Genomic DNA, 26515 nt, shown 5'->3' with positions numbered 1-26515 from the left:
AATCATGCGTGCTAGTTTCTGGCAAAGTGAAGCGCGATAAGATTGAGAAACTTAGAAAGGTCAAATGTACGTTTGAGAAAATTTCACGGATGGTTGTGTGTGTGTATGTGTGTGTGTATGTGTGTGTAATGGAATAGTGCAGCGTCTTCTCGCGTCGCCGAAGAAGACATCCAGAACGGAATCTGATTTCGCGGAGTTGGTATCCGAGTCTTTATCGGAACGGCGAAAACATTTCCTCGCGTTATCCCGTTCAGTGCTTGCTCTTTCCGTTCAGATTCCGCCTGGACGCTGGCGGTGTAAGTTTACATACGATGTAAGTTTCATGAGGCTCAATGGACCACCGGGAAGACCACTCTCTTGCCGCGCTACTTCATGCATTCGGATACTCACCGCTGTCGCCGGGCGTATGTTTACATGAAGAAGTATAAAATTCAGTAAATGCCAAATTTTGAATAGCGGCTGCATTTCTACCGATCGCCATCTCGAGAGCGTCCACGAGAACGAAATTTCATACAAGATAGAGAAGGAAGCTCGTTCTCGCACGAGACATTTTTCTTTTCATCCGGCTCGCGAGTAAATTTATCCAGGACGATCACCGCAGTCGTGCACGTCAATTTTAATAAATTGAGAAATGGACAAATACAAGAGATGACAAATATGCCGCAGCGATTATATTGACGCAAATTGCGGCGCAGCAGTGGATCGAAAGAGAGGATGCCCATCCCGCTGTCTTTTGTTTCGTTCGACAGATTGTTCTATTTAAAGAGCGATTCTATTTAAAACGCCACGATCAAAGGAAACGGGCGACTCCACGTATCATGTCGGTTAAGAGGTAAATATGATTAATCGGGGACAGTTATTCTCGTCCCACTCGTGATAGCGATCGCCCGATTTGTCCGCCACGCTTCGTCAGCCATATGCGGAGCGGTATTGACGAAAGGTTATTCGCAGCGAGCGGCGTCCCCGAAATACGCTTTGTCACCTAGATTCACCGTATAGGACATTACTGTCTTTAGACCGAATTAATTAATGATTGCATGAATCACGCCGAATCTCGCGCTACTTGTATCAATTCAATGAATCTTCCACTAATTTTTCTTTCCTTTTTTTTTCTCGGTTTAAAAATCTTAAAGCCTTTGGACGACTAATTTCGAATTTATCCGATTAAAATTGGCGACAAGGTTTGAAGCAAAATTCTACTATTCGCAAACGCTTTTTTTTATCCTCTGCAATTTCTTGGATCGCGCATTAATCAGCAAGTATGATCTCTCAGATAACGAATTTTGTGCAGAAATGTCAGTCGCGCGTATTCGGTCTACCAATTATATCACTAACCCGCTTTATAAAGAAATTCATACGACGAACTCCGCACGCTAAGAGCTTCTTCCTTATTAATTTTACTCATGTGGAAAAAATTTCATTTTGTCGTGCAGCGGGGTACGCAATGCCTTCACGGCGATTTGCAGCGGAATTATTCCCGTACAAAGAAAGACACGCGGGAGAAACGGACGAGGAAAAGAAAAGAGTGGAAAAATTAAAAAGAAAAGGAATATAAGCGAAGATGCATTTGTCCACGGAGAAATTGCGTTTGCTCTCGGGAAAAAACTATCCGGATATCTGACTTTCATACGTCACCGCGGGTTTTTAACAGGCGCACAGAGATACACCGGCGTGATGCAACCTGGACTGCACCTTTGCTCGTTCCTTCCTTCTTTCCGCACCCTCTTCTTCCCTCTCTTAATATACAATCTCGCTGTATAAATATTCAACCCCGCCCCGTCGGGCGTGATATAGATATCGCCGGATAGAAGAGAGACGCGAATAAAGACGCCGCAAGAAGCAAGAAGGCGGAATGGGACGTAGACAAGCAAAAACGAGCGCATCTATCTTACTTCGAGACGTCGGGAAAAGCGGGAGGCTTCCTGTGCCGACTGTCGCGTAAAATCTCCGGAGATGCTATAGTGCAGCGCGAGTCGATTTCCTTTTGCAGCGCAATAAATTCTAAATTCGATGACGGTAAATCAAAGATGCGCGAGTTTATGTAGCCCCGCGCGCGAAAAAAGATATGATCGCACATAACTGCAGCTTTGTCAATAATAAATTACACATCTCCGTAAACTGCGGCGAACAACGTATCGTGAAAACAATTTTTTTTTATTTTTTTGACAAATGAGCTGTTTTTCGATCACGTAGAGATCAAACGTGTTTTTCAAAACATAAACAGTAGTATTAATAATCCATTGTTGTTCATTGTTAATTTTATAATGTATTAATAATTGACTGTCATTTATTACACAAACGATCAGGAAGTGCCATCAATTTTAAATAACCCGGAATGTGCGTATCGTGTCTATTCATACATCACGATTATTGATCGGACAATTAGAATTATTTTTTATGGACAAACATATGTTTAATCTTTTACACATATGTGCGACACGTTATACATAATTTATACAGATGACATCCTTGTTCTGTGTTATGATGTTTGAATATTTGAATACAATGCGAGTTACCAAAGATTGATGCAAGGCACTTTGGTCCAACGTCACCGTACGGATGCTAAATCGGCTGTCTGAGACTTTATTTCGAGGACAAGCATGTCGCGAATAGCGTTTTATTCGCGGCACTTTGAACGGCACTCGAAGGTAGGAAAATTTCGATTGCAGAGGCCCAAACGTGTCGATCCTCCATCTTCGCAACGCGTCAGCGGACCCTTGGGAGGTCGGCTCTCAGGGCTCCTCGTACAGCATCGGCAGCAACAAGAGTCAGACGGCAGGCGGCAGAGGCAAACCCGGTGGGAGCGCGCGCGGCTCCTACAGCCGCGGCAGTTCGATACCATCCCTGAAACGTCACGACACATCCACGTCGACCACGTCGACGTCAAGCCTCAAGCAGCACCGACAAGACAGCCATGGTCAGGTAAGTTGGGGATCCGCGTTGCGCTCGTCAGACGTCGGGGCCAGCGGCGTCCTTGTCAGTTTATCCGCGAAATCGGAGGTGGAGAATCGGGGTTATTCGCGCGCGGAAGCTCGGGAAGATAACTACGGATTGTCGCAGTAAATATTAATTAAAGTTAAGTGAGCTTCAACTGATTCTCCGTGTCTGCCCGGCTCCCGTTTTGGAGCGATGCTGTGAATCATTTAAATTACGATTAGAGTTAATTAATATTTACGGAAACGGCTGTTTTATCCCGTAATCATTTTTCGCGCTAATCATTGGAAATCAGAATAATGGAAAATAACGGGTGCTGCTCTTGCGCGTTCCGATATTTTAATACTATCTTTTATAGCATTATGTAGAATGCTATTTTCTCTTAAACTGGTTCTATCCTAATTATCGTTATTCAAACGATAATTAGGGATAATGTACGTCAATTACCTAACCTTTTAATAAAAATTAGGACGCCTTTCTTTATTAGAATCAAATTTGTTATAGTTGCGTTATTTAAATATACATTAACGTAATTAAACGTGAGTAATATAAATTGAATATAGATCGGAAATAAATCGGCGCGAATTAAATAAATATGTACACGCGAGGAAACTAGGACAGCGCGCCATTTGGGTAATTCGTCAGCGACGTGACAATCCTCCATTATGCAGGTCTCCTCGAGTTCTCGTCGGCGCGAGGCTGCAAACGCCTTCCTGTCGGGCAACAGCGGCACGTCTGGCGAGCTGTTCATCAGCGGCAATTGCAGCCGCGAGCTGTCGCCCGTGCGATGGTGCGACCGCGAGGTCGACGGCGTTTACCTCGGCCGCTCCGGCTGGGTGCAGGTGCAGCAGCGGTCCCTCGACGAGAATCGCCGCTCGACCTACGAGAGCAATTTGGTGACCGCGACTACCGGCACCCTGCCGCTGGCGCGACGCGCGGCGGTCAAACTAGCGGACTATCATTGCAACAGTGAGCCCGGCAAGTGTCCGCAGGACTTCACCAGAGGACTCGACTCGCAACGACCGGACTACCTCGCGCTGCACAGTCAGGATTTCGACTCCATCACGACCAGCGCCTGCACGTCGCCGCACAGCATCCCGGAGTCGTTCTCGCCGCCGTCGATCACGCCGATCATATCGCCGCCGCCGGCGTTCCAGGACGCTGTCGCCGGCAGGAAATCGTCCTCCCTCAGGCATTCTTCCGCCGGGCGCAGCAACTACGGCAGCAAGGCGCCCTTCTTGCCGCGGTCCAACGCCATCGTCGACAGCGATATAATCAGTCCGCCACCGTCGCCACCGCCGCACCAGGTCAACTGGAGCTCCCTACCGTCCGCATCCAGGAGGAACTCCGGCGTGGCGTCTTCCAGGTCGAAGAAGCAGAACGCCAGCCAGCAGCAACAGCAGCAGCAGCAGCAGCAGCAGCAGCAGCAGTATCGCATGGCGCAGGCCAAGTCTTTGGAGGATCAATCGTCTTCCAGAAGATCGCAGTTTGCGCAGAGGTATCTGGAGTCGTCCAGTTCGTCGTCGTCGTCGATGGGATTCAGGAGCCTCGACAGCTGCGTGAAATCCATCATGCCTAGCTTGGCGGAGAACACGGATTCCTCGGTCGAAGGGTATGTGACGTGATTCTAATTGCGATTAACGACTCTGTCAGTTGAATTAATTTCTTAACGATTAAAAACGACCGCGGTTAGTCGTGATTAAAAAATAATAGATAGATTAGAATTGATATCTGCGCTGCAGCAGAATTAAATCGCCGCAAGGATTGCGATTCTGTTGAATCGTTGAATTGCGAATCTGTAGATGAAAGGTAGCGAGAAAAAGAAACTTAAAAATATCCAATGCGACAATATCGACCTTTTAATACTAGATATGACGATGGTGACGAGGATGATAATCCCAGCTCATCCTTAAACCTCAGTCTGGTGTCGTCATCGGCTCTCGCGTTGAACTCGTCCACAGAATCGATTCGCGCCAATGGCGAACGAATTTCACCTAACAGGCAAGGGTAGGCATATGAAAACTGACGCAAGGGCAGAACTGTAATAAACGTAGCTGTGATTTTATTTAGAAATTTTTTTTATCCGCGCAGCCAATATTATTTTTGCAGTTTTAGCTTTCCATTTTTCCGTAGCTTTATATGTATTGGAAAAAAAAAAGTTTAGCATTGCGACACGCTTCACAACGAAAATCCTTCGCGATATTATTCGAGAGTAAAACATCGAAATGTTATATCCAGGAGAATCCATAGAAGCCAACAAGGGCTGAGGAGATCACCGGGATCCTCGGAATCTGGAAAACAGATATTCAATTCGCCCTCCTCGTCGTCCTCCACGTCCAGCAGCGAAGGACGACAGGGCCGGTCACCCACCCCTAATCCCTTTAGACGCGGCAACGCTGTGCGACAACACCAGAGCGCCAGGACCAATCAAGCGTCGCCCGATTCTCATCAATCTCGGGTCCGAAGATCCAGGAGTCTGCAATTGCCGGAGAAGAGATCGCCGGGAACGACCGGTCCGCAGAGGGATCACGCCCGAGAATCGAACGAGGCGCACAGAGTCGTCGTGAAGATCGTAAATGATCGAGGAAGCGAACGGTCCAAGCGCCACGTTCTTCAAAACAGTGAGTATCACCTCTCTCAAATATTCCATATATATTGTACGTACTTCCGATATTCTACGTGTTGAATGTTTTATAAGTATCGATGCTTGCGCAGGTATATTTCATGAAGCTGTTCTATTTTAATGAAAGAATAATGATCACATCCCGGAAATTCTATCAACGATATGCTGTTCTTTTTCTTTTAAAATTTATTTTCAACGTACTTTTTTATCTGTATATTTTTTTTATTTACAACAAGATTTAATATGCAAAAAAATTTTATAAAATGTAATATATATTTTTAATAATTTGTTTAAAGTAAGATAATAGTAATACAAAAAGGAGGATTTTGTGTCTAATGCTAATTGTTAATTGCTTATATTACAATCTTCTTCTTATTAAATACATATGTTAACACTCTTTATATTGGTTAATTTAATTAAACGTTTCGGACAATATTTGATCATCCTCAGTAATTAAAATACAGTTGTAGAATATAATTTCTGATTGAAGTCATACTATAAAATATGGAAACAATCAAATGAGACAAATAATATAAAAATTACAAGTTGAACAGAAAGGAATCGAGAAACATACCTTTGAGACCGTTTTCAAGATGTATAAAAATAATCACATTTTAGTGTAAATCCTGTTAACAATGCCAACGACAACGGGCGACTGTGATGAGAACTATAATAATTGAAATGGGAAAGGAAAATAAAAGAGAGAGAAGAAAGAAAGATATAACCATTCCTTTCCATATTTCTGTGCTCCCTCTCTCTCTCTTCCCCCTCTTTTATTTTCCTTTCGCATTTCGGTTACTATAGTTCTCATCACAGTCGTCCGTTGTCGTTGGCATTATTAACACGATTTACACTAAAATATGATTATTTTTATACATCTTGAAAACGGTCTCAAAGCTATGTTTCTCGAGTACTTTCTGTTTAATTTATAATTTTTATATTGTAATATAAAATTGTATAATATAATAACGATATAATTTTTATTTTGGCTCACTTGATTGTTTCCATTTATAACATGACCTCAAATAGAAATTATATTCTACAGCTAAATTTTAATTACTGAGGATGATCAAATATTGATCGAAACGTTTAATTAAGTTAACCAATATGAAGATTGTTAACATATGTATTTAATAAGAAGAAGATTGTAATATAAGCAATTAACAACTAGCGTTAGGCACGAAATCCTCTGTTTTTGTATTATTATTATTTCATACGTGCCTTTCTTCCGTTATTGATAAAGTAAAATAATTTTCTATTTGGAGAAAAATTGTTTTAAAAACAAATTAAAATAATATATCAAGCACTTGCCATGCAAAATTTAATTCAATGAACTGATCATAGAAATATTTTTTCAAGAAATACAATTAATAATTAATCAATGATTAAAATTAATGGAACTCGTGGTCTTATTTATATATTCTACTGTTTCTCTCATATTCTTTAGGAAAAGCTCAGTCTACCGATGATAGCGTGAACGAAAATTATCTTCGTGAAGCGGAAATGGTGACCGAATATCTGTACGGCACTCGAAGTCGCGTCGTGCCAAGAAATATGTTGGCGAGCCGATATGATCGCCGTGACGAAAGTCAAGAGCAGAGACGTGGCAATCCCAACACCTATGACGTCTATATCATATCCTCCAAGCAGCAGCAACAGCAGCAATCGTCAAAATCGTCCAATTCCTCGCAACAGCAGCAGCAGCAGCAGCAGCAACAACAATCACAACAGCAGTCGCAGCAACAACAGCAGCAGTCCAGACGGCCGCGAACGCTGCAGAGAGGCGCCACGACGCCCAACACGAACGCGCCGACCGTTAATCAAGACTTCTGCATCAGTCCAGATACGAAGCTGCGCTGTAACAGTAGTACTTGTGATTTCTGGCCTCATTGCTCTCAAAGAGAGACTCTATACTCGCCGAGTCAAGCGCCGCAGCCGGTCTTTATGAAGCTGTCGCAGAGCTACCCAGCGCATCAGAGGCTCTCGACTGACGCCGGCAGCCACCGAGGCAGCGCCAGCTCGTCGCCGGCTTCTTTGGAGCGGATGGACGACCGAGAGCTCCGCGAAAGGGATAACGTGAGGAAAAACAGAAGTAATCAGCAGAACAACTCCAAATATCAGGAGAGACCGAAAGGCGTGCTCAAGCAGGGCAATCGATGGTCGCCGATGGAAGGAATCAACGGCAATGGTACGTAATAGAATATTTAATTATCAAAAAATTGAATTAAATAATTTCTACATAACAGAAACAATTTTTTCAACTAATATATATTTTTAAAATTATATATAAACAATTGTATTTTTTTAATAAAAAAAAATAGGCTCCGGAATGGAGAAGAGGGATCAAATGCACCACCGAGTGTACCGGAAACCTGATTTCCCGGGATCCTTCGACGGCGCTGAGAGCAAGGACAGAAGAGTGTCGCCCATACAAGGGATGAACGTCGTCAGTAGATCGCCCAGCGGCTGCCCAATCGGCTCCTCGTCGACGACCACCTCGTCATCGTCGAGCAGTGATATCTGGGTCACCACGTCGGATCGCACGGTGACGAAGAGCCCGCGGAACGCCAAGAGTTCCGGTGCATCGACGCCGATGGAGGACGCCGTGATCGGTTCTCTGAAGACGCTGATCGAGGCGCCAAAGGATGGCACACTGTCCAGGCCTGGCAGCGCGCCCACTCGTGGCGAGGACTCTCTCACAGGCGACATCGTCCTGGATCCTCACCAGCGATCTTTGTCGTTGCCGAAGTCCTTCCTGGCGCACAACACAGCGGACTGGTGAGTAAAAACTTCGTTCTTTCTCGTGGCGTGTATCTCTCGACGATCGCGTGAGCGCGAGACTCATCGGACGAATAAGATTCGTGCTGATGGAAGTTGCGATATATCTACGGCAGCGTCGTATCCCTCGATCGAACGAAACGACGAGGGCAATTTCGTAGCAGGCGGCCGGCGAGATAGATTCCCCTTAAATGTAGTACGCGTCCGCGGCCGTGTTCGTTCAAATCCTGCGGTTAAGTTTACTGGGTTGCCGGGCTACTGTGCCGCGCGCGTTCGATTGCGCTAGTAATTGGCTGCCGATCGAAACCCCGTCCGGTATTCCATTATACGTGTTCTGCATACGCGAGTCGTGTCGTAGCGGCCAAGCGAACCTGGCGCATCCTTGGGATTAGATTTAACCCTTCGATACACGAACGTTACGATCGGCGCACCGCGTGCGCTTATTAGCGCTTGTGCTTTTTGAAATCGGTTATAGCATACGAAGTTACACATTGCAGCACATTGGCGGGCGATGAGGTCTGAAATAAAAAATACAGTCGCAAATCCGCTCTTAACGAACGTATCGATTTTTAGGGGCACTGAAAGTTTCCATAATCATTATTTCTCCAATAATCCTCGGCAGAGTAAAGTTGAATGTTATAAGTGCGCATCAAAATTTGATACGTCATAAAATACGATTTTCCTCTTGAAAATTTTTGACATGGAAAATGGAAATGAGGCAATTAAACATGTCGTAAAGTAATATTTTCAGCAGCGAATTTCTCTGAATATTTCAGTATATGATAACATTTATTTTACATTTATTTATAAATTCTAACGCGCACCGAAATACAAGTAATAAGAGTGATAAGAAACGGAAATTAAATTAAAATTATTGGAAAAGGGATTAAACAGAGAGATCTAAAAAGAAACTGGCGCAGCAAAGCGCCGTGGTTGACTCTAATATTAATATACTTGACGTTATATTAATTACGCGCTAAAAGACACTCCCGTCCTGTCGCAGACAAGATCGTCTGCGTTTGTGTAAAAACACGTGTGCTTTCGCGTAAAACGGCACGTGTAAAGCTTTTAATTAAATCGTCGCGGAGAAGAAGCATCGCGATGCGTTATCTTGGCGTCCTTTGTTCGTCGCGTAAATGTAATTTCAACCTCGAGCATCTCTCTTTTTCCCTTTTTTTTTTTCTTTGTTTTCTTTGTCGATACGAGTTATCCCGTGCTTGCTAATCGCGGTACTACGAATGACGCACGATAACACGGCGTCGTTTCACTAATAGCGCAATCGCATGTCCGTCACGTGCAGTAGACGCATCAATGCACCCCGCGGGGAGATGTTCGATTCTCTCACAGGCGTATCGCGTTTGCGTATACACGTTAATTCCCACGCTATTGCCGCCCTCGCGTTCGGTATCGTCCTGTCAGCTGGATTCGTCTATTCGCATGATACACAGATCGCGGTGCACACTTTTGAAACTCGCCGCGTCGCTTGTCATTTTCCAGTTCCGAGCACGAATACAAATGTCGATTCGGCTGGAAAAGCTAATTGGTACGCGCGGTCTCGCGCGGTCTCGCGATGACCTAATTACTGGAACAATTTCGTCCCGAAATGTGGCATCGATAATAATTTTCGCATTACAAGAATCTTTCTTTGTTCTTCGAAGCGTGTGTAAAATGTAATGCGACGTAATCGCGACAGTTGTGCAGGCGTGTAAAAATTTGCGCTATCCACGTATTATTCGAGCAACAAAAAGTGGCCTAGCTAAAACATATATAAGGAACAATTTTTATTGAATATATATATATATATATATAACAAGTTATGTGAATTAAAAACTAACATAGACGCTAGATTTTTCAATCTTTTAAAACTGTCACGCGGAAAAATTGAAAATAATTCTAATTAAATGTCAAGTTCGTTCCCTTTAAATTTACAAGTTAACTAGAGTTCTGAGTGAAATATTCGAACTTTCGAATGTTCAATTTTGACAGCAGTAGAATGTAAACCACCACATCGATCGTGTCCCTGCCGATTGATTTCTCGCAAACCACGTCCGGTCGGTCTGTTCGCGCGCCATCAGACTTCCAAACTCGACGTTATGCGCGCCGAGTTTTCGCCGTTTCTGAACTCTCGATATTTAATCCGGTAAGCGCGAAGTTCCGCGAAGTCCGCGGCTCGCAACTCCTTCTTTCTTTTCAACCGTGAAAGGTAAAACTTTCGATCCGCGGAGTTTCCCGTGAAGGGTAGCGCCGGAAGCCGCACGGCCCCGAGCTCGTTGGAGCAGAAGCCGAGGATGTTGAAAATCTGTAAAGGATCGCGAAGCGATATAGCGACAGACAGTGAATGTATGTGAATTCCGCTGGTGGTTTCAAAGAACAGGATTATCCCGCAGGTCAAGTGAACTGGAATGGCCGAAGCCTAAAGCTACGACTTTGATCAAAGAGTTAAAGCCGTTGTGAAAGAAATGATTGACTCTTTTCACTACGTATAAGTTACTTTTATGAAACATTTTATCGATATGCATATTTTATATTACTTTTACGTAGTTAATACACGTGTTAGGCAAAAAACACATTGAAGAATATCAATAATTTGTCGACGTCGCAAGCATCCATGCGACAGATCGCTTACGTTCCGATGATGTATACCGGATCACTATTCATCCGTCAACGCTATAATAACCGCAGTGCACATCGCAAATAGCGTTGACCGCCCCATAAATATCCCTCTAATAAATGCGATAGCCGGTAAATCGTATAAACTATACTGTCATCGAAAATATCGATCTTTATCTAGGCCGTCAAATCTCGCTTCACATCTCATCTGTGCGCGCGGTGACTGACGTTTATTAAATATTTATGAAGTTATCTATCGAAAGATATCACATTCCGCTGTTCACGACGCCATAAAAGTGCTCAAATATATTACGCTATCTCCCTCTCTTTACCGGATACTGCTCGAGGGCATTCCTTTAGCCCGCTTTCACCCTTCTTTTACCGCCTCAGTCGCTTTCAGGGAATCCGTTTGATAAAAAAAAGCAAACGCCTGCCAAAAGATTTCACGGATCACGGATAATGGTTTTCACAAAAGGCGCACTTAAGATTATTAACACTTTACTCGCTTCTCACAATTTATAGAATACGTTAACTCATAAAGATATTCTAAACATTTTTCGAAGTTTCTCTAACCTTTGTGTTATCATAATCATGATAACTTGAATTATTTTTTATTAAATAATAAAAAATTGAAAGAACTCTTTCTCTCTCTTTCTCTGTTTTCGTTTTCTCGATATATCTCGGTATTTGCTAAATTCATCATTAATTACTGAGCAACGACAAGAGTATCTTACTCTCGTCTGTCATTCTGGCGAATTCCAGCGGAAGCCTACATGATTCGAAAATCCTGTACGTAGGTGAAGAAGCCGTCGACTTCCCGGTCGCAAACCTCGATCCCGCACCATATATCGACGTCGCCCGCGCCGGTTGGAGTATTAATCTTCTAAGGGTCGTTATTTGCGCGACAGGTGGTCGGCCAAATCTCGAGGCATCGACCGTCGCCGATCCCGATCAGAAACGAGAATCACCGTCTAATTGCTGAACGGATTAATTAAGAGATCGCGAGATTAATTAAGAGATGTTCGATAATTGTCATGCGAAAGGATTTAATTAAGAGATGCTCGATATTGTCATGCTCGCATATTTTGCAAATTTACAATTATTTTTCAAATCTTTGCCGCAGCTTGTTAATATTATTTCTTTGAAATTTATAAAAAAGAATAGTAAGTTTGCTATACCGCCATGGTGCCGTCAATTCTGTAAATTTATTTTATGCGAGACTCGAGTTAGATTACTCTTGGGAACGCGGGCATACGAAAAAATGAGCGAAAGTTTGTCGTAGGAAAAATAATTCTTTGAAGGACGACTGTTTGAAAAAAAATACATTATAACTCTCATTGATTTTTGTAGTTAATACAACTGGCCTCGTGCAATTGTATTATAAAATTTGTCGTTTAATTTTCTTTTTAAATATGTAGCATTCAGTCCGTAAAATGTATATATCACACGCGAATTGCAAACTGTCAAATTAAGAGCACTCAAAATGATGGATCGCGCACTTCAATATCGCCATTTACGTTATATTTGGAACTTCATCGTTCGCATCGTTGCATTCCATTGCCGCTAATTTTCTTTAGCCCATTTTACTGATCCCGATGTAGGCGGACGAGTATCGATTTCGTTATCGCGCGTTTCCATTCACACGCATAAATTGGGACGGCGCTGTACTTGATACACTTGAAAATGCAAACCGTGTACTTCGTCAAAGTCAAGCGGAAATTACGATTTCTACTCATCAGGGTGTGCTAGCGCAATCCGATGCCTTGATTAATCAGCGAATTGCGATTCGGCGCATTTAATGTTACGCCTCGGCTACAATTATGCGTGCCATTAATCACCGCGCTCACGAGTATTAAATCCGTAAATATCAGCGGGGACGCTCTTTCTATAGTTCCACTAAAATCTATCGTAATATTAATCAAAAAGATTCGGCGTCGCATCGCGCGCTCTGTCCACGTGTAATAATTACGTCAAATCGATATCCCACAAACAAAAAAAAAAAGAAAGAGACGAGCTCATTATAAAATTTAATGAAACGAACAAATTAATCGTTCCTCTTTTATCGTCGTCCACTTGCAAATGCTGCGAACATTAAACGAACGAAGAAGAACGATGAAAAAAAAAACTTTCAAGCTAGCAATTTGCAGCATTTTTTTCAACTCTTTCATAATCCGCGCACTGATAGCCTTGGCGGTATTCGGGTTAAAATAATCTGCTGAATCGGGATTCATGTTTCAACTAAAGATTACATGACCGCGTTACGTCTGCGATAACAACAACCGGTTTCGTCTATAATCCCACATGCCACCGAAAGGATGTGAGATTGCGACGCTGACGCGAGTCTTAAGTTTAAATGCGCGTATCTTGATTGGATTGGACGAACGCGCTTTCTCCTCCGATTTTTTGCCATTTGTGATATGTGGCCGCGAGCACAATTTCTTCGCACGGTGAACATACTTAACATTAATATTGGCAGATGCCGTTGGGCATCGATGTCACTGTATAAACATTTTAATATACTTGTTTTCGCGGGAAATTAAGTTCAATGCAGGTAATTAGCTAATTTTGAACAATGAGAGACGTAATTCAATTAATGAAATTTTCTCATAATATGATAAATAAAGTTGAAAGGTATGTAAGATAAATGTGTATAACACACTCTCTTTTCATACAATTGCAATTAATATTTAATGGAATTTTGTGAGTTTCCACGAAAATCAAAAGAAACTATTTTACTTTTTATTCGTTTTATTACGAAATTTTAATTATATATTCAATAATCACTAGAAAAGAAACACAAACAAATGTCTAATTTACACAATAAAATTTATTTTAGACTATTTATAATTTACAACAGAATTTCATCCAGCATTTATACCTCTCGATATGCGTGTATTCTGACATTCATTTTATATATTTTAATTCTACAATCATTCTTCTGTTTGACTTTTACACGGCACATCGACTCACAAATAGAAATCTGTCTCGGATTCTTTCGCTTATAGGTCGCGGTCATCTAAATTAATATTTGACAGACTGCCGCTCGTGCAACTTTCCTAACGGTGCGCGGCGCGAAGCGACAAATGCTTGCGTCGCAAATTGTGCGAAATTCTGATTCGTCACACCCTTTCGTCACACAGCGTGCCGTATTGACGACGCGTGACGGAATTTCGAAAGTGCGAAAATGCGAACGGAACGCCACTGTTGCGCCGGCATCATCGCCGCGCGTGCAATTAGGATCGAGCAACGGTGCACGCGCGCGCATTTCTTTCTCCTCGGCGGACGATCAAGCGAAACGAACTCCCGGGTGTTCCGGCCGCGAAGAGCGGCCGGACTAATTGCGACCCCGGTAATTACTGCACTTCGAAAACTCTGTACCGTCGCTACCGCCGTGTCTGATGAACGAGTCTGGAAATGGACGGGTTACTAGCCTCCAGAATGGAAATCATCAATGTTCCGCAGAGGTCTCCTCCTGCTCCTCTTCTTACCGCTTATTCCCCACCGTCGCGCGATTTCCGAGCGAAATAAAACGGAATCGCGGACGCGAGCGCGCGCGCGCGACCGCGGTAGCTCGTTATTTCCGCAATTACTTGCCCGATAAATTACAATCTCTCGGGCATTGCGCCGCAGCTCGATGCATTCCAAGAGAATGCGCGTGGAAAAGACAGCGGGGTATTGTTCGTCATTACACGCGGTACGTTAAGCCGAGATAAAAGTTTCGTCGCTCAAAGCGGCGCGCGTCGGCAACGCGCAAAAATAGGACGACTTACGCGTCGCAATTAATCGCGCTATTCACGGCGGAGTGACGGATGTACGTGTGTGGCGATTTTTAGCTCGCGAGTATCTTGGCTCGCGCGCTTCTGCTCGCATCCCGTTGGCTCAATTATTCATCGCGCGCTCGCAGAGTCTCGCCGGGCCACGCCGACAATCTCGCCGGTAGAGAGCCGTCCATTTGGCGGCGTTCCGCCCGCGGAAGCGGTATTGTTTTTCTTTTTTTCCGCTATCTCTTCCCCTGCGAATGACATTCAAAAAAGTGCTCTGCTCGAGTGTCGCCCGTCGATATTCTTCGCTGCAATGCACCTCGATTGACCGCGACGTTTCCGATCTCCTTCCTCCAAAAAGCGAAGTGCCTTGAATGTCGAGCATCGCTCTTTTTCTTCTCGCGTGAAATGCTTGTGACACTTTTATCTCTACTGCGCCTCACACCAAGATCGTTAATATCAACTGTGAAATCAGGAATTTTGGGTTATACAAATACAACATAAATCAGACAGCTTAAACAATTATTTTTTACGTCACAATCTCCTACTCGTACTATTAATATTATAATTTTAATAAAAATTTGCAAAGTAAATATACACGTTAAATATACACTGCTAATATTATTAAAAAAGTAGCTTGTGCTTTTAACTTCAATGAAAAATTGAAAAAAAAAATTATATCAAAATAATATAATTTGAATGAAGAGCTAAGTAGCATTAAAAATAATTATAGACAAACATTTTTCAAGCAACCTTGTTGCAGACTGAATGCCCACGCAAATGTTGAGCGTGCTAATGATGGTTAATTCCAAGCTGAACCTGTTCATTTTACAAATGCGTCCCGTAAAACTCCTACGTTAGCTCGTGGATTATAATGAGGCGAATTAATAGCGGGAATTCTCGGCGACATTCGAGCGAACTCATGAAGTACGCGAGTGCAATTATACTTCTCGTTGAACGGGTTAACCCATTGGCTTATCATTCTCTCGACAAAGTAGACGTCTGTGTCAAAGATGAAACGTGCCAAGTGAAAGATTTTGGCACTTAATCTTTCGCACTCCAATTTTACAGACGTACTTGATTGTTACGATATTTTTTTATACTGCTAATCACACACTTTCTATTGCTAGCGCACTAATCGCAGACATTGAAAAATTTATTGTAAAGTATCTGCGAGAGAAATTATTATAAAAACTATTGACATTTTTAAAATGTTATAAAAGAGAGAATGAAACATTTTAGAGAAATACACTCCAAATGAGACTTCTGGGAAATTTTTTATTCATAAATTGAGCGTAGTATTCGAATTATTAGACTTTCAAATAAAACTTGAAATATCTATTTTTGACTTCACGGAGAATTAAATCGGAATTTGCGCGTCTTTCAGATATTCATATCGTTGAAACTTTTTTCAAACTTCGCATAAAACTCTGCGAAAAATAAAACCGTCTATTCAAACGATCGTATGAATTTATGTCTCATCAGTACAATTCGGAAAATCTGTTCACTATGTTGATCGCGTTATCAGAATTAAAGCGATAGACGGCGACGCGACGCGCAGATTATGCGACGGTCAAGCGTTCGTGTTTGTACGCTTGTGTACGTGTACTTTACGATGGATTCTGCAGCGAGCATCAATTAGTTGAGGCAACAGCTTACAGAAACAAGCTCGCCCCCGGTATTCCGCCCAGTCACATGGAATACGATCGAGCCGGAAAGGGGCGAGGCGTTTCCCACCCCTCGCATCCCCTCCACGTACATTCACGTTCCCTTTTATCCGAATTTCCCGAAACGCTGAACATGGCCCGACCGGACGTTTAGCACGTCGTTCGACAAGTCACGCCGTTTGTTTAACAGGGATAAACAGAGGCAAATGATTGCAGGATGTACGCGTATTTGGCCTGGTGAATAGGACTGTACGTTTGTTTGATTGTGTTTTCATCTAAAAATTCTCTTATTAACTCACTTCCGCGTATCTCAATCTACTCCGCTAATTACACCGCGCTCGGCAGGCAATTACTATTGTACTAATTCGTTATGCTCTCATCGCTACACTTCCAATTCTCCTTTGCGAATCTTGCTCGCTCGTCGGCTCGACGTCCAATACTCCCGCGCAAACGGTATACTGCGCGAATTATTTCCACACGACGAAATATATTGTAGATCTAGCGTGAAGCGATTGCCTTACGAGATGCAAATTGAAATGTGAGACGCAAGCTCTGCTGGATTTACGTTAAATGTATTATAGTTTAAAGTTATCTCTCGCAGCTCGCGAGAGATCAACTTTGTACAATGTAATCCGCTGAAATGAAACAGACGCCTTTGAGAGTCAGCGGAGCTTCTCTTCAGTCATTAAAACCGCGCGAATGTAAGGAATACGAAGGATTTTGCGGAACGCGACTCGACGAAATGCAGCACAAAAGAGGCTGAAAATGCGATCCGGCGAATCCGCCGGCTTGCTTGCTCGCGCGCCCTTTTTGCGCGCTCCTCCTCGGCGCGCATTCGTCGAAAAGTTCGCCGCGAGATGATCTCTTTGGGAGGCAATCACAAGGAAATATCCGTTTGCTCCGACAGAAATATTTTCTCAGCAATATGGCTTCGGTAACGTACGCGCCTCGAAGCGCCTTCGTGGAAAATGCAATTAAACTGCAGTGGAGTAACCGGCGGGAGCTATACGTCGTCGTCAATATTAAGCGAGAAAGTTATCGCATCGAACGCAATCTGCCGCCGTCAAACTGTAACGCAATAACGTAATAGCGAAAGAGAGTGATTCTTGTCGAGAGTTTATCGCCGAAAGAGTGGATTTGCTCATTTTAGAACTCACACTTTCTTTCCGATATGCAAACAGCATTATTAGCGCTAAGATGTATTATCGTTGAATCTTGAAATCCGCAAATATTCTTTGAACAGAATATTATGTACATATTGTATTAAAGTATTGCAAAAGTTGGGGTTTTGAAACTTATTTTATTCATTCTAAGAAGATTCCTCTATCGAATTTAACTTCTAGGGTTATTTAATCAAACTTATGCATTAGAGTTAAGTTAAATAGACTCGTGGTATATTTGTGGAATAACTGATGAGAGAAATAATTGAAGAAAAAATGAAAAAACGTTGAGGCAAAGAAATGCAACTATTTCCATCTAAACGCCAGAGTGCTTTTAAAATCAATACAATCATGGGACGTCGAGTTGGGAAACACTGGCAACGCGAAATGTATTCGGCAGCTCCCACGCGTGCATACCTAGTGCAGCCGGCCGATACTGGCGATAAAACGATCGTTATGCGCCTTTGTTCGTCGGACACGGGACATTCAGGTCTGCACTCATTGCGCTGCGATATGTGCTAATCCAATCGTAAACTCGCGGAACAGAGTTTTTCCTACAAAACGCAATCGGGATTCACTTTTTGCACGCGCTTTATTATTTTTCACATCTTGTCCGATATAATTTTTACATTTATAATTTGCATTTAAATCGGCTCCACTTTTATCAGTCCGCGCACTGCAAAAAGTAGTCAAGTATGGCCATTTTGAAATCGACGTGTAACTTTAATGACAGATCGATATCTTGCCTCATAAAATCTAATTGGCGCATAAACGAAGATTATCGCGCATGAAATTTTACATTTTAAAGCCAGGAAGTCTTGATCGCGTTATTTTAACGATCGATTTCTGTACTCTGCGACGCGTTGTGACAACAGTTAGGGCGGACAGGAAATAACAAATCGAATTTTCCCGGCTAATTTCATCGCGCGTGTCTGTCGCTACGAGATTTCCGCTCGAAACTCGATTATCGGATCGCTTGCATCGTGAAAGCCGCGTATAAGAAAACCAAGTTTTCTTCATCGATCATTCCTTAACGCCCCTCCCTCTTCTATCCATCACTTTTTCCATTCTTTAATTAAGACCCTTGAGTAGTAGTCAGGTCTCTTCTTTCACATTTATACCGATTTTGTTCGTCGAACCCGAGCGAGCGCGGCGCGTACGATGGTTGGACGGAAAATTGCGCGAACAATTCGAGCGTGTAACTTGGCGCGATAAGGAATGCGAGACCCAATACTTCTCGTGTCGATCTCGCGCGTCGTGATTCATAAACCTGTCGGACTATTATTGAGCGTGCCCCGTGACTAATCGATAGCCGTTACCTCGTAGGAGGGTTACAATAATTATGCCCGTCCTATCCATCCGCCGCGTCGCCGCTTATCGCCGCTCGCGTATTAATTTAATGGAATCGTATTAGCGTGATCTGCGATTCGTCCGATGCGCGGGAAATAAAGGGCACCGGGCCAGGGTATCTGAGAACCCGAGCACGGACCGATTCTTAAGGGTTCTTGTTGCGCGAACCCGATCTCTCGATCCGTGCATTACAAAAAGCGTAAAGTTGAATCTCCAAGAGAGCGGGACCCGCCTGCCCGGCTTCGTGGTACCTTTCTTTTCTCCCTTTTCTCCCCTTCGTGAAAGAAGGGGGCAGGCAGCAGCAGCAGCAGCAGCAGCGGGCGGTCGGTCGGTCGGTCGGTCGGCGAACCGGCTCGATCATTCCGAAGGTGCAACGCGCGGCGCATCGCGGGACGCGCGTCGCGTCGCCGGCTTAGCAGGGCGCTGCAATCGACGAAGCAGTACGCCGCGTGCCGCCGAGCTGATAGCATGTTGTAACCGTCGTCGTGGTCGCCGTCGTCATTTCCGTCGATAGTTCCGACACTATTTCACTCCATTCTGCGCATTTGCATTCGCGCATTTTGTTTACCGTGCTCTTCCGCGAATTTTTGATTCGCTCGAGCGCCGCGCGTGTCGACGCGCATATTTGATCAGCGGTTGCGGCTTAATCAGTGTCGATGGCGATTTTGTGCGCAAACACGATTCACCACCTGTGAGGCCGGCCGCTGAATACTCTGGTATTTTGTTAAGATCTCCACTTTGCGAAAGCTGCGGATGCCACGATGGAAATTGCGTTTTGAGCAATCGATATGTCTCGCGAAACCCAAATTGTATTTTGAGAAAAAGATATAATTGTCTCGATATTCTTAATGCAAAATACAGTTATTTTACTTTAAATTTTAAATCCATTAATATGTTGTGTGCTCAAACGCATACAAGAATTTGATATAGGAATACCATACGAAGAAAGGAATTCATCGAATTAACGCGCACGTTTCGACGTATTAAAAATACCGAGCTGCGAGCAAAGCGTTTCGCGAATTGCACTGCGCAATACAAAAATAATTTGGAGCGCGATAAAGGGCGAGGGTGATTCCCGTATGTCGCTTTGCGCGTGCGCGCGCCAATTTTTCTCGTTCACCAGTATTTCCGGCCTCGTCGAGACCCACGCGGAATTACATCGCACCCACCTTCATTAATTACTCCGAGGTCACCGGATTTAGAACCGACAATACGCGCAAACGTGTAGTTCCGGCGTAAAGCGGAAGAAAAGGAAGAAGGAAAATGAACTTGGAGGAAAATTCCAAATTCACTCCCGAGTTATCGCGTATCCTGCAAATGACATATATATCGCAATTTGCAGAATTTGTCTTTTTATTTCGATTTTTCAAATAAACCCGTCTGTTGCGATCGGATAAATAATTACGGAGAGTTTTGGAAAAAATCGTTCGCTCAGGGGAGGTGCGCGCGCGCATGTCGGCCTTGAACATTCAAAAATACACCTGCACAGTCTACCGAGTGGAGTGGGTCGATCGGTGGCAGACACGAGATTCCCGCAGAGGACCTGCTCACCTTCGTCCAGTCCAACTCGAGGATTCGCCAGGAATGCCGCTCGATTCTTCGGATAAACTCGAGCGTCCCTTTCCTGAAATCAATTTTTCGAATAAAAGTCTGCAAGCTTCATTTTTCATCGATTATTTTGCAATTTATAAAATTGACATTTGACTGTTAATTTATTGCTAGCGTAGATCATTTGCCTTTATCTCAATTATTTATTGTATTCTTTTAATCAAGATTGCTCCTTTTGGAGCAGAAAATAGAGTGACGAGACTGCTCCAAAGCGTTTCAAAATAAAAGTCTTTGAAAAGGCGACAATTAATTTTGTAGAATGATGGGATATGATTAAGAAATAATTTCGGCGCGGAACGTTAATAATTTCTTCGCTGTAAAACGAAACTTGAGGTATAAATCAACGCGAAAACGAGTCTCTCACCAGGCCGGAAGTCACTCTTGTGGCGCAACGATAACTCGCGCGTAATCGAGCGAATAAAATTCCAAAACGACCGCGATTAATCAATCCCTTCTCGGCAGGAATACAACGAAGGATTCTCGCAGGGAACCTGTTTACCTTCGTCAATTCGCGGATCTTCGTTGAATTCTTCCGCTCACGTGAGGCCGGAGAGCCCTTTCCTTCCTCTCGCGCGAGTCAGATCCAGCACGAGATGAACGCCGAGTCACCGTGGATTCCGGCTCCTCGCGACATTACGCCGGCGCTCCTCGTTTATCGCGCACGATGAATTATTGGCTTAATTAAGCGAGACACGGCCACGAAGTCTTTCTCGTTGTCTACCTGCGAACTCGGCCTCGCCGATCTCTCTTGCGATAATTTAGGTGCCTCGCGCTCGCCTCGGTAATTATTCGACCTACGCTCTAACGTCGAGCGCGAAAATCTTTCGATCGTTTAGGAAAATGTCTTCCAGACGTATTTTTATGATATATATTTAATTTCTTCCTTAAAAAGTCAATTTGTACGATGGCACGCAATATATTGTTATCCACGAACTCATCTTCCGCTAACATTTTGCTAGAGTCAACTCGCGAACGAAGATATCAGGAAAGTGGACAAACACTCGAGTAATAGCTTCATTAAGATTCATTAGAGTGAAGTAATGATCGCCACCAGACGCCGACTGGGGATTCCATGGATTACTTGGTTGTCAATTTTTTTTTAAATTAAGTAAAAGCTCTCTCAATTTAATTGTCCTCCAATTATTACCGGAGTGCCTCCAATCGATCGCTACCGGCTTTGCTCGTTCGCGAATTGTTTTATCGGTTACGAATCGCGGGAATTTCACCAACTCCAGGAATTTCATCTATTTCATCCGATAATTCATTCGCACATTCATTTGTCGTAATTCCGTCTGTCTTTCAAGGGCATTATTTTGTTTTGCTATCGGTAGCCGATTGTTCAAAATTCAAATTATATACGCAATTTATTCGATATCGCTCGTATGCATTTTTTAAATCATTCACATTATTAAGCGAATTATTCGATTAGCTGATTAAACATTATTTTCCCGCATCGTGAAACAGAGCCGAAAGCTAATTGGAAACGAAGTGAAGCCGCGAAAATCATATTATTGTATTGTATGAAACACATGCAAGATGTAAAAAAATTTGTGCTCCGCGAGGCCGATGAGACAAATGAACGTGTAAACACGGTATACGAGACGGGCCTCGTCGTGGACAGTGAGATGAGTGAGAAAGGTGTAGTGCCGTCATTCAAGAACCGAGAAAGGGTGAGCGGAAGTACATTTTGGAGGCACAGCTGGCACTGTTCTGCCTATTTGCCCGGAGAATCTCTTGCAAGACTCGCCAACCCAGTTCGAAGTTGGGAGAACATGGCTCGAGCTAAGACCGACAAGTAAGAGCATCAATCATATCAATCTCGCTGATTAGCAGCATAGAATACAGACATTTGACTGCAATTAGCCGCAGTCGAAAGTATCTCGATTCGATTTATCAAAGTCTTAGATGTCTTACATGAATAAAGACGCGGCCTTCTGGGTTTCCTTAATTTTTACATGACTCGATTTTTTTATCGTAAACATACTTATAAAATTATAATTTTAAACGTCGCGATTGTTAATTTATATAATGTAAATTTCTTTGATTTTATTATTAATCTATTACGAGAGTGCTTTAGGAAAGTAACTTTTATGAATAAGAAATATTATGTACACACAGATACACGCATCACGCGAGTATATCAAACTTGTCGTTTTACATGCTGCTCCATTTCCTCTCTATCTCTACTTTATCGGGAATATCTCTATTTGATATGACATAAATTTTTAATTTAGCACCTGCCAATCAATATTACGATTCGTATCGCTGTTTCCCCTTTTTCCGACATACAATATATTTCCTTTAAACTGCCAGCTAGATATTCTTTGTCTTCGTTCAATGAATTCAGACAGTCGGCGCACTTGTACTTTAATATTTCAACATGAAGTCGGAAAGGTATATTTTATCTAGGACGACCCAGAATTCTCAATTCTAATTTTATCGACAAAATCTAATACTTTGGCCAATATGGACTCGATGTTTCTTTGGGGAAAATTTTCAAGGAGATTATTTGCTGCGACTCAATACTCGACGTTAATTTTATTCATATTTATTTTATTTATTCGGGCAGGATTTTTGCGAGGAGAAAGTTTTGAATGAGATTATCACTTATTACAATTGTTTTATATTCAATTTGAACTACATTTAACGTATATATGTTAATCGACGTGAGACAAGTTTCTACCCATTTGCGCAAATTATACAGAATTTATGCTTACCGAGCTGAGTTCCCGAAACGTGGCGCGAAGTTACATGGCGGTCTAATTAAACCACCACCAAATTCTACCACGAGTGATCGAGCAAGCAACAAAATGCAAATAGAACCTCGACTTTCTCTATGCCAGGCAGTTGCGAAGCGATTAAACACCTATTAATACGCAGACACGTGTTAAAAGTTCATCGAGCAACCGGCACCGGTAAAAGTTACCGGACGCCCGATATTAATTCAATGAGAACCCCGTTGGAAAATGTCGCAAAAAAATGCACGCGCAATTAAAATACGTCGCGCACCCACATATTAATAAACTGATAGCAATTATGACGCAATTTTGCGGGCTTTAAAGTTTTTGCGAATATCGATTCGCTCCAAACTGCGTGCGCGTTAAATGCGTTAAGTGTTGCATCAGGTATTTCTTAGATAGATATTTTTAGAACGAATATATCATCTTGATTGCACAGTTAGTTCGCAGGGAGCGAGAGAACTCGATAAGCTGCGTATATCGTGAGATATTCTTGTGCGTGCGAGACACCGTAATGCTTATGATTCTACGTGTGAACGAAAGACAATTACCTTTATCATTGAAATTTTTCACAGAGGGTGGCAGGTTGCGACAGTTTAATATCACACAGCACAAGTATTTTGTGTTCGTAACGTCAAACGAAGCGGTATCGATCGAGACAAAAATACACGCGAATCGCGCGGCAATCGCAAACACTCGACTCATGCCGACTCGGACGTTTCAGTAAAAGCAATTGCAACGCGAGCAAAGCACTCTCACCGAGATATGACGAATCGATGGACGCGAATCACGGTGAGAACTTTTTCTCTCGCGGTAAATGAAAGATAAGAAAGAATAATTTGCGCGGTAATCCCGGTAGATTACTTTGCAATTCAAATCAGATACCCGAGTTCTGCCGCGATACGCTTGACGTTGTCTCCAAAGTTCAAAATATTCTTTATAATTAAATTTCCAGCTATTGATGTTAAAAATGATGAGGACGCGATAAACGCTCGACTTTCATAATTTTCTACCAGTTCTACTTACGAAGAAAATAAGTTTTTAAATATCTTAAATTACTTTATTATCAAAATATACATCTGAAAAAAACATTTAAAATCTTTTCTAATTAAGCTTTCACAATGTTTTGTTTCTCAGAAGAATATTCTCAGAACAGATTGAGATCTGCGAAGCATTTTATATAATGCATGTCTGAAAATTAGGACAACCAGTGTTATTTTGTAATACACGTTATTTTATGAAAATCAATTCTTGTAAAAAAAATTATTAGACTGCTTCGAATAAAAGAGGAAAATTTTGAACCAGTTGAGATACAATTAGTAAAAATTTAAAAAAGAAAGTTATTCAAGTTTTTGCAACGAGAGACGGCGATTGCGGCGGTGAGTAGCCAAAAATCGATCCCACCGAGACTCCCGTCGTGAAGATCGCCTCTCAAATGCACGGATTCTCATGTGTTCGAGGCAGGTTCTTCCAGGACCAGTTTTTCTCGACGCTGATGGCGCGCGGTTGGGTTTCTTCTTCCTCCTCGCTTACGTCGCGGTGTGGACAATGGACGATACTAACGGCCTCCCGGGTACCGGGTTTCGTCGATATTGCATCGTGCATTTCCGATTCGGATCAGACATCGCGGTAGGTTTTTTTTTTCTTCCTCCTGTCGCGCCACCTCGTCGCAATATCGAATGCGAATTATTCACGAGACGGTGAATTCCAGCTCGCCTTCCACGGCGTTGCCGCACTCAATCGGCCCCGGAATTCGTTAGGCTCTTCATTTCCGAAGCCTCGACCTGTGCGCTAGATTGAACTCCTTGCGAGAAAGCGCGATTAAGGCTGAAAAGGGGTTCGTAAAATAATATTTTTAAAGATTCTACTTTGCCTCGGGAAAATTTAAATACTGTTTAATGCGGATTCACTTATATTTATTTGTCCACAGTGAAAAGAACTCTTATGAAATTAAAACAGTATTTTATTTGACAATATTTGCCTTATTTTTTTAACGTATTAAATGAAAAACAGTTTAGGGAAAGAATTGCTTCCCTTTTAAATATTTTATTTTACATTAAATCTTTCTTTATTAACTTCACGAGAAAAATATGATTTTTGCATTTGATTAACAATGCAAATAATAAAGACCGTGGCTGTTTTTTTTTTTTCTTTTTTTCTTTTAGAATGAACTTATTGATATCCGTAGCTCTGTGAACCCCTTTTCCGGTTATTCAATTGCGTTCGGTCTGAGCGCTCGGTGTAATTGTACACTAGCATAATAGACGAAAACGGAAGACGGGGAACTCTCTGGTCTTAGAAGGCGTGGCTGGAAAAAATCAGGCATGTTTGTTAGATTCGTGAAAATGCTTCATTTGACAATGTTTTATTCTAAAGACTACCCATAGTTCTTCACAGATATGTGTTGCTGTATATTGCGAAATCCTCTTTCCCTCTCTTTCTCTCTTTCTCTTTCTCTCTGAAAATTTTCTGCGTTCAACATTTCCATTGGGAGTACATTAATATCGACTTTATAGGATTCGCAGCACGTATTTCACTCCTACCTGCATTCGTTTATCATATCTGAATAATGCATTCGACGGATTATTCTTGTTAATAAACGAGAATTGATTTATCGACAATTGAATTTCCTGGATCTCGAGTGGAGAGTTAGAATTTCCGCAAACAATTATGACGCAACCGCGTTTCTAGGCGCGTCCCCAAAGGAAAGCGGGCGGAAGAAGCGCGCATTTTGTTGCTCCACGTGTTAATTTTACGCACCCACACGCGCATACATGTGCGTAAACGACCCGAAGTTTCACCTTTGCGCGAAACACGAAACTGGCGGGGCTAACCACATCCTTTCCACAGCGCCGGTCGACGACCATTCACTGTCGTTCGCCGTCGTCACGCACGACATACGCACACCGCTGCCTGGCTAGACACGTATATCCGGTCGTCCTGATGCAACGTGGGCATCCCGATAACGCGAGAGGTCTCATAATTTGATAAGACACCATGAGATTAGAAATATGAGACGCTGATAAATAACTGCATAATTTTATCTGGTGCACGCAAAGTCAAGCCGTTAATATGAATTAGAGGATTTCGTGTGAATGGAGATCTAATTAAGTATTTCAGGCTCTCATTTATATTGCATTATATTATAAATCGAAAAATATCTTGTATATCATACACTGGAAAATAATAATAAGTGATTAATAATGAATGACAAATGCCGTGACTTTCACGATATAAAAATATCTATTGTATTACAGTCTATAGTGTGAAAACTAAATTGTATTTT

General features: G+C 42.6%; 1 protein-coding gene across 1 annotated transcript in view; it reads left to right on the top strand.

Annotated features, from left to right (window-relative positions):
* RhoGEF3 (Rho guanine nucleotide exchange factor 3) overlaps nt 1–26515 on the top strand; it is an 87751-nt gene that overhangs the window by 20358 nt on the left and 40878 nt on the right. The window contains exons 6-11 of the mRNA XM_067350370.1: nt 2670–2922; nt 3606–4546; nt 4804–4941; nt 5173–5555; nt 7005–7745; nt 7879–8335. Of these exons, the coding sequence (XP_067206471.1) occupies nt 2670–2922; nt 3606–4546; nt 4804–4941; nt 5173–5555; nt 7005–7745; nt 7879–8335 (2913 nt within the window). The remainder of the gene's footprint in view (nt 1–2669; nt 2923–3605; nt 4547–4803; nt 4942–5172; nt 5556–7004; nt 7746–7878; nt 8336–26515) is intronic.

The sequence above is a fragment of the Linepithema humile genome, chromosome 2 (genome assembly GCF_040581485.1).
Source record: "Linepithema humile isolate Giens D197 chromosome 2, Lhum_UNIL_v1.0, whole genome shotgun sequence".
Taxonomy (NCBI): domain Eukaryota; kingdom Metazoa; phylum Arthropoda; class Insecta; order Hymenoptera; family Formicidae; genus Linepithema; species Linepithema humile.
This window is presented reverse-complemented; position numbering and strand designations above follow the sequence as displayed.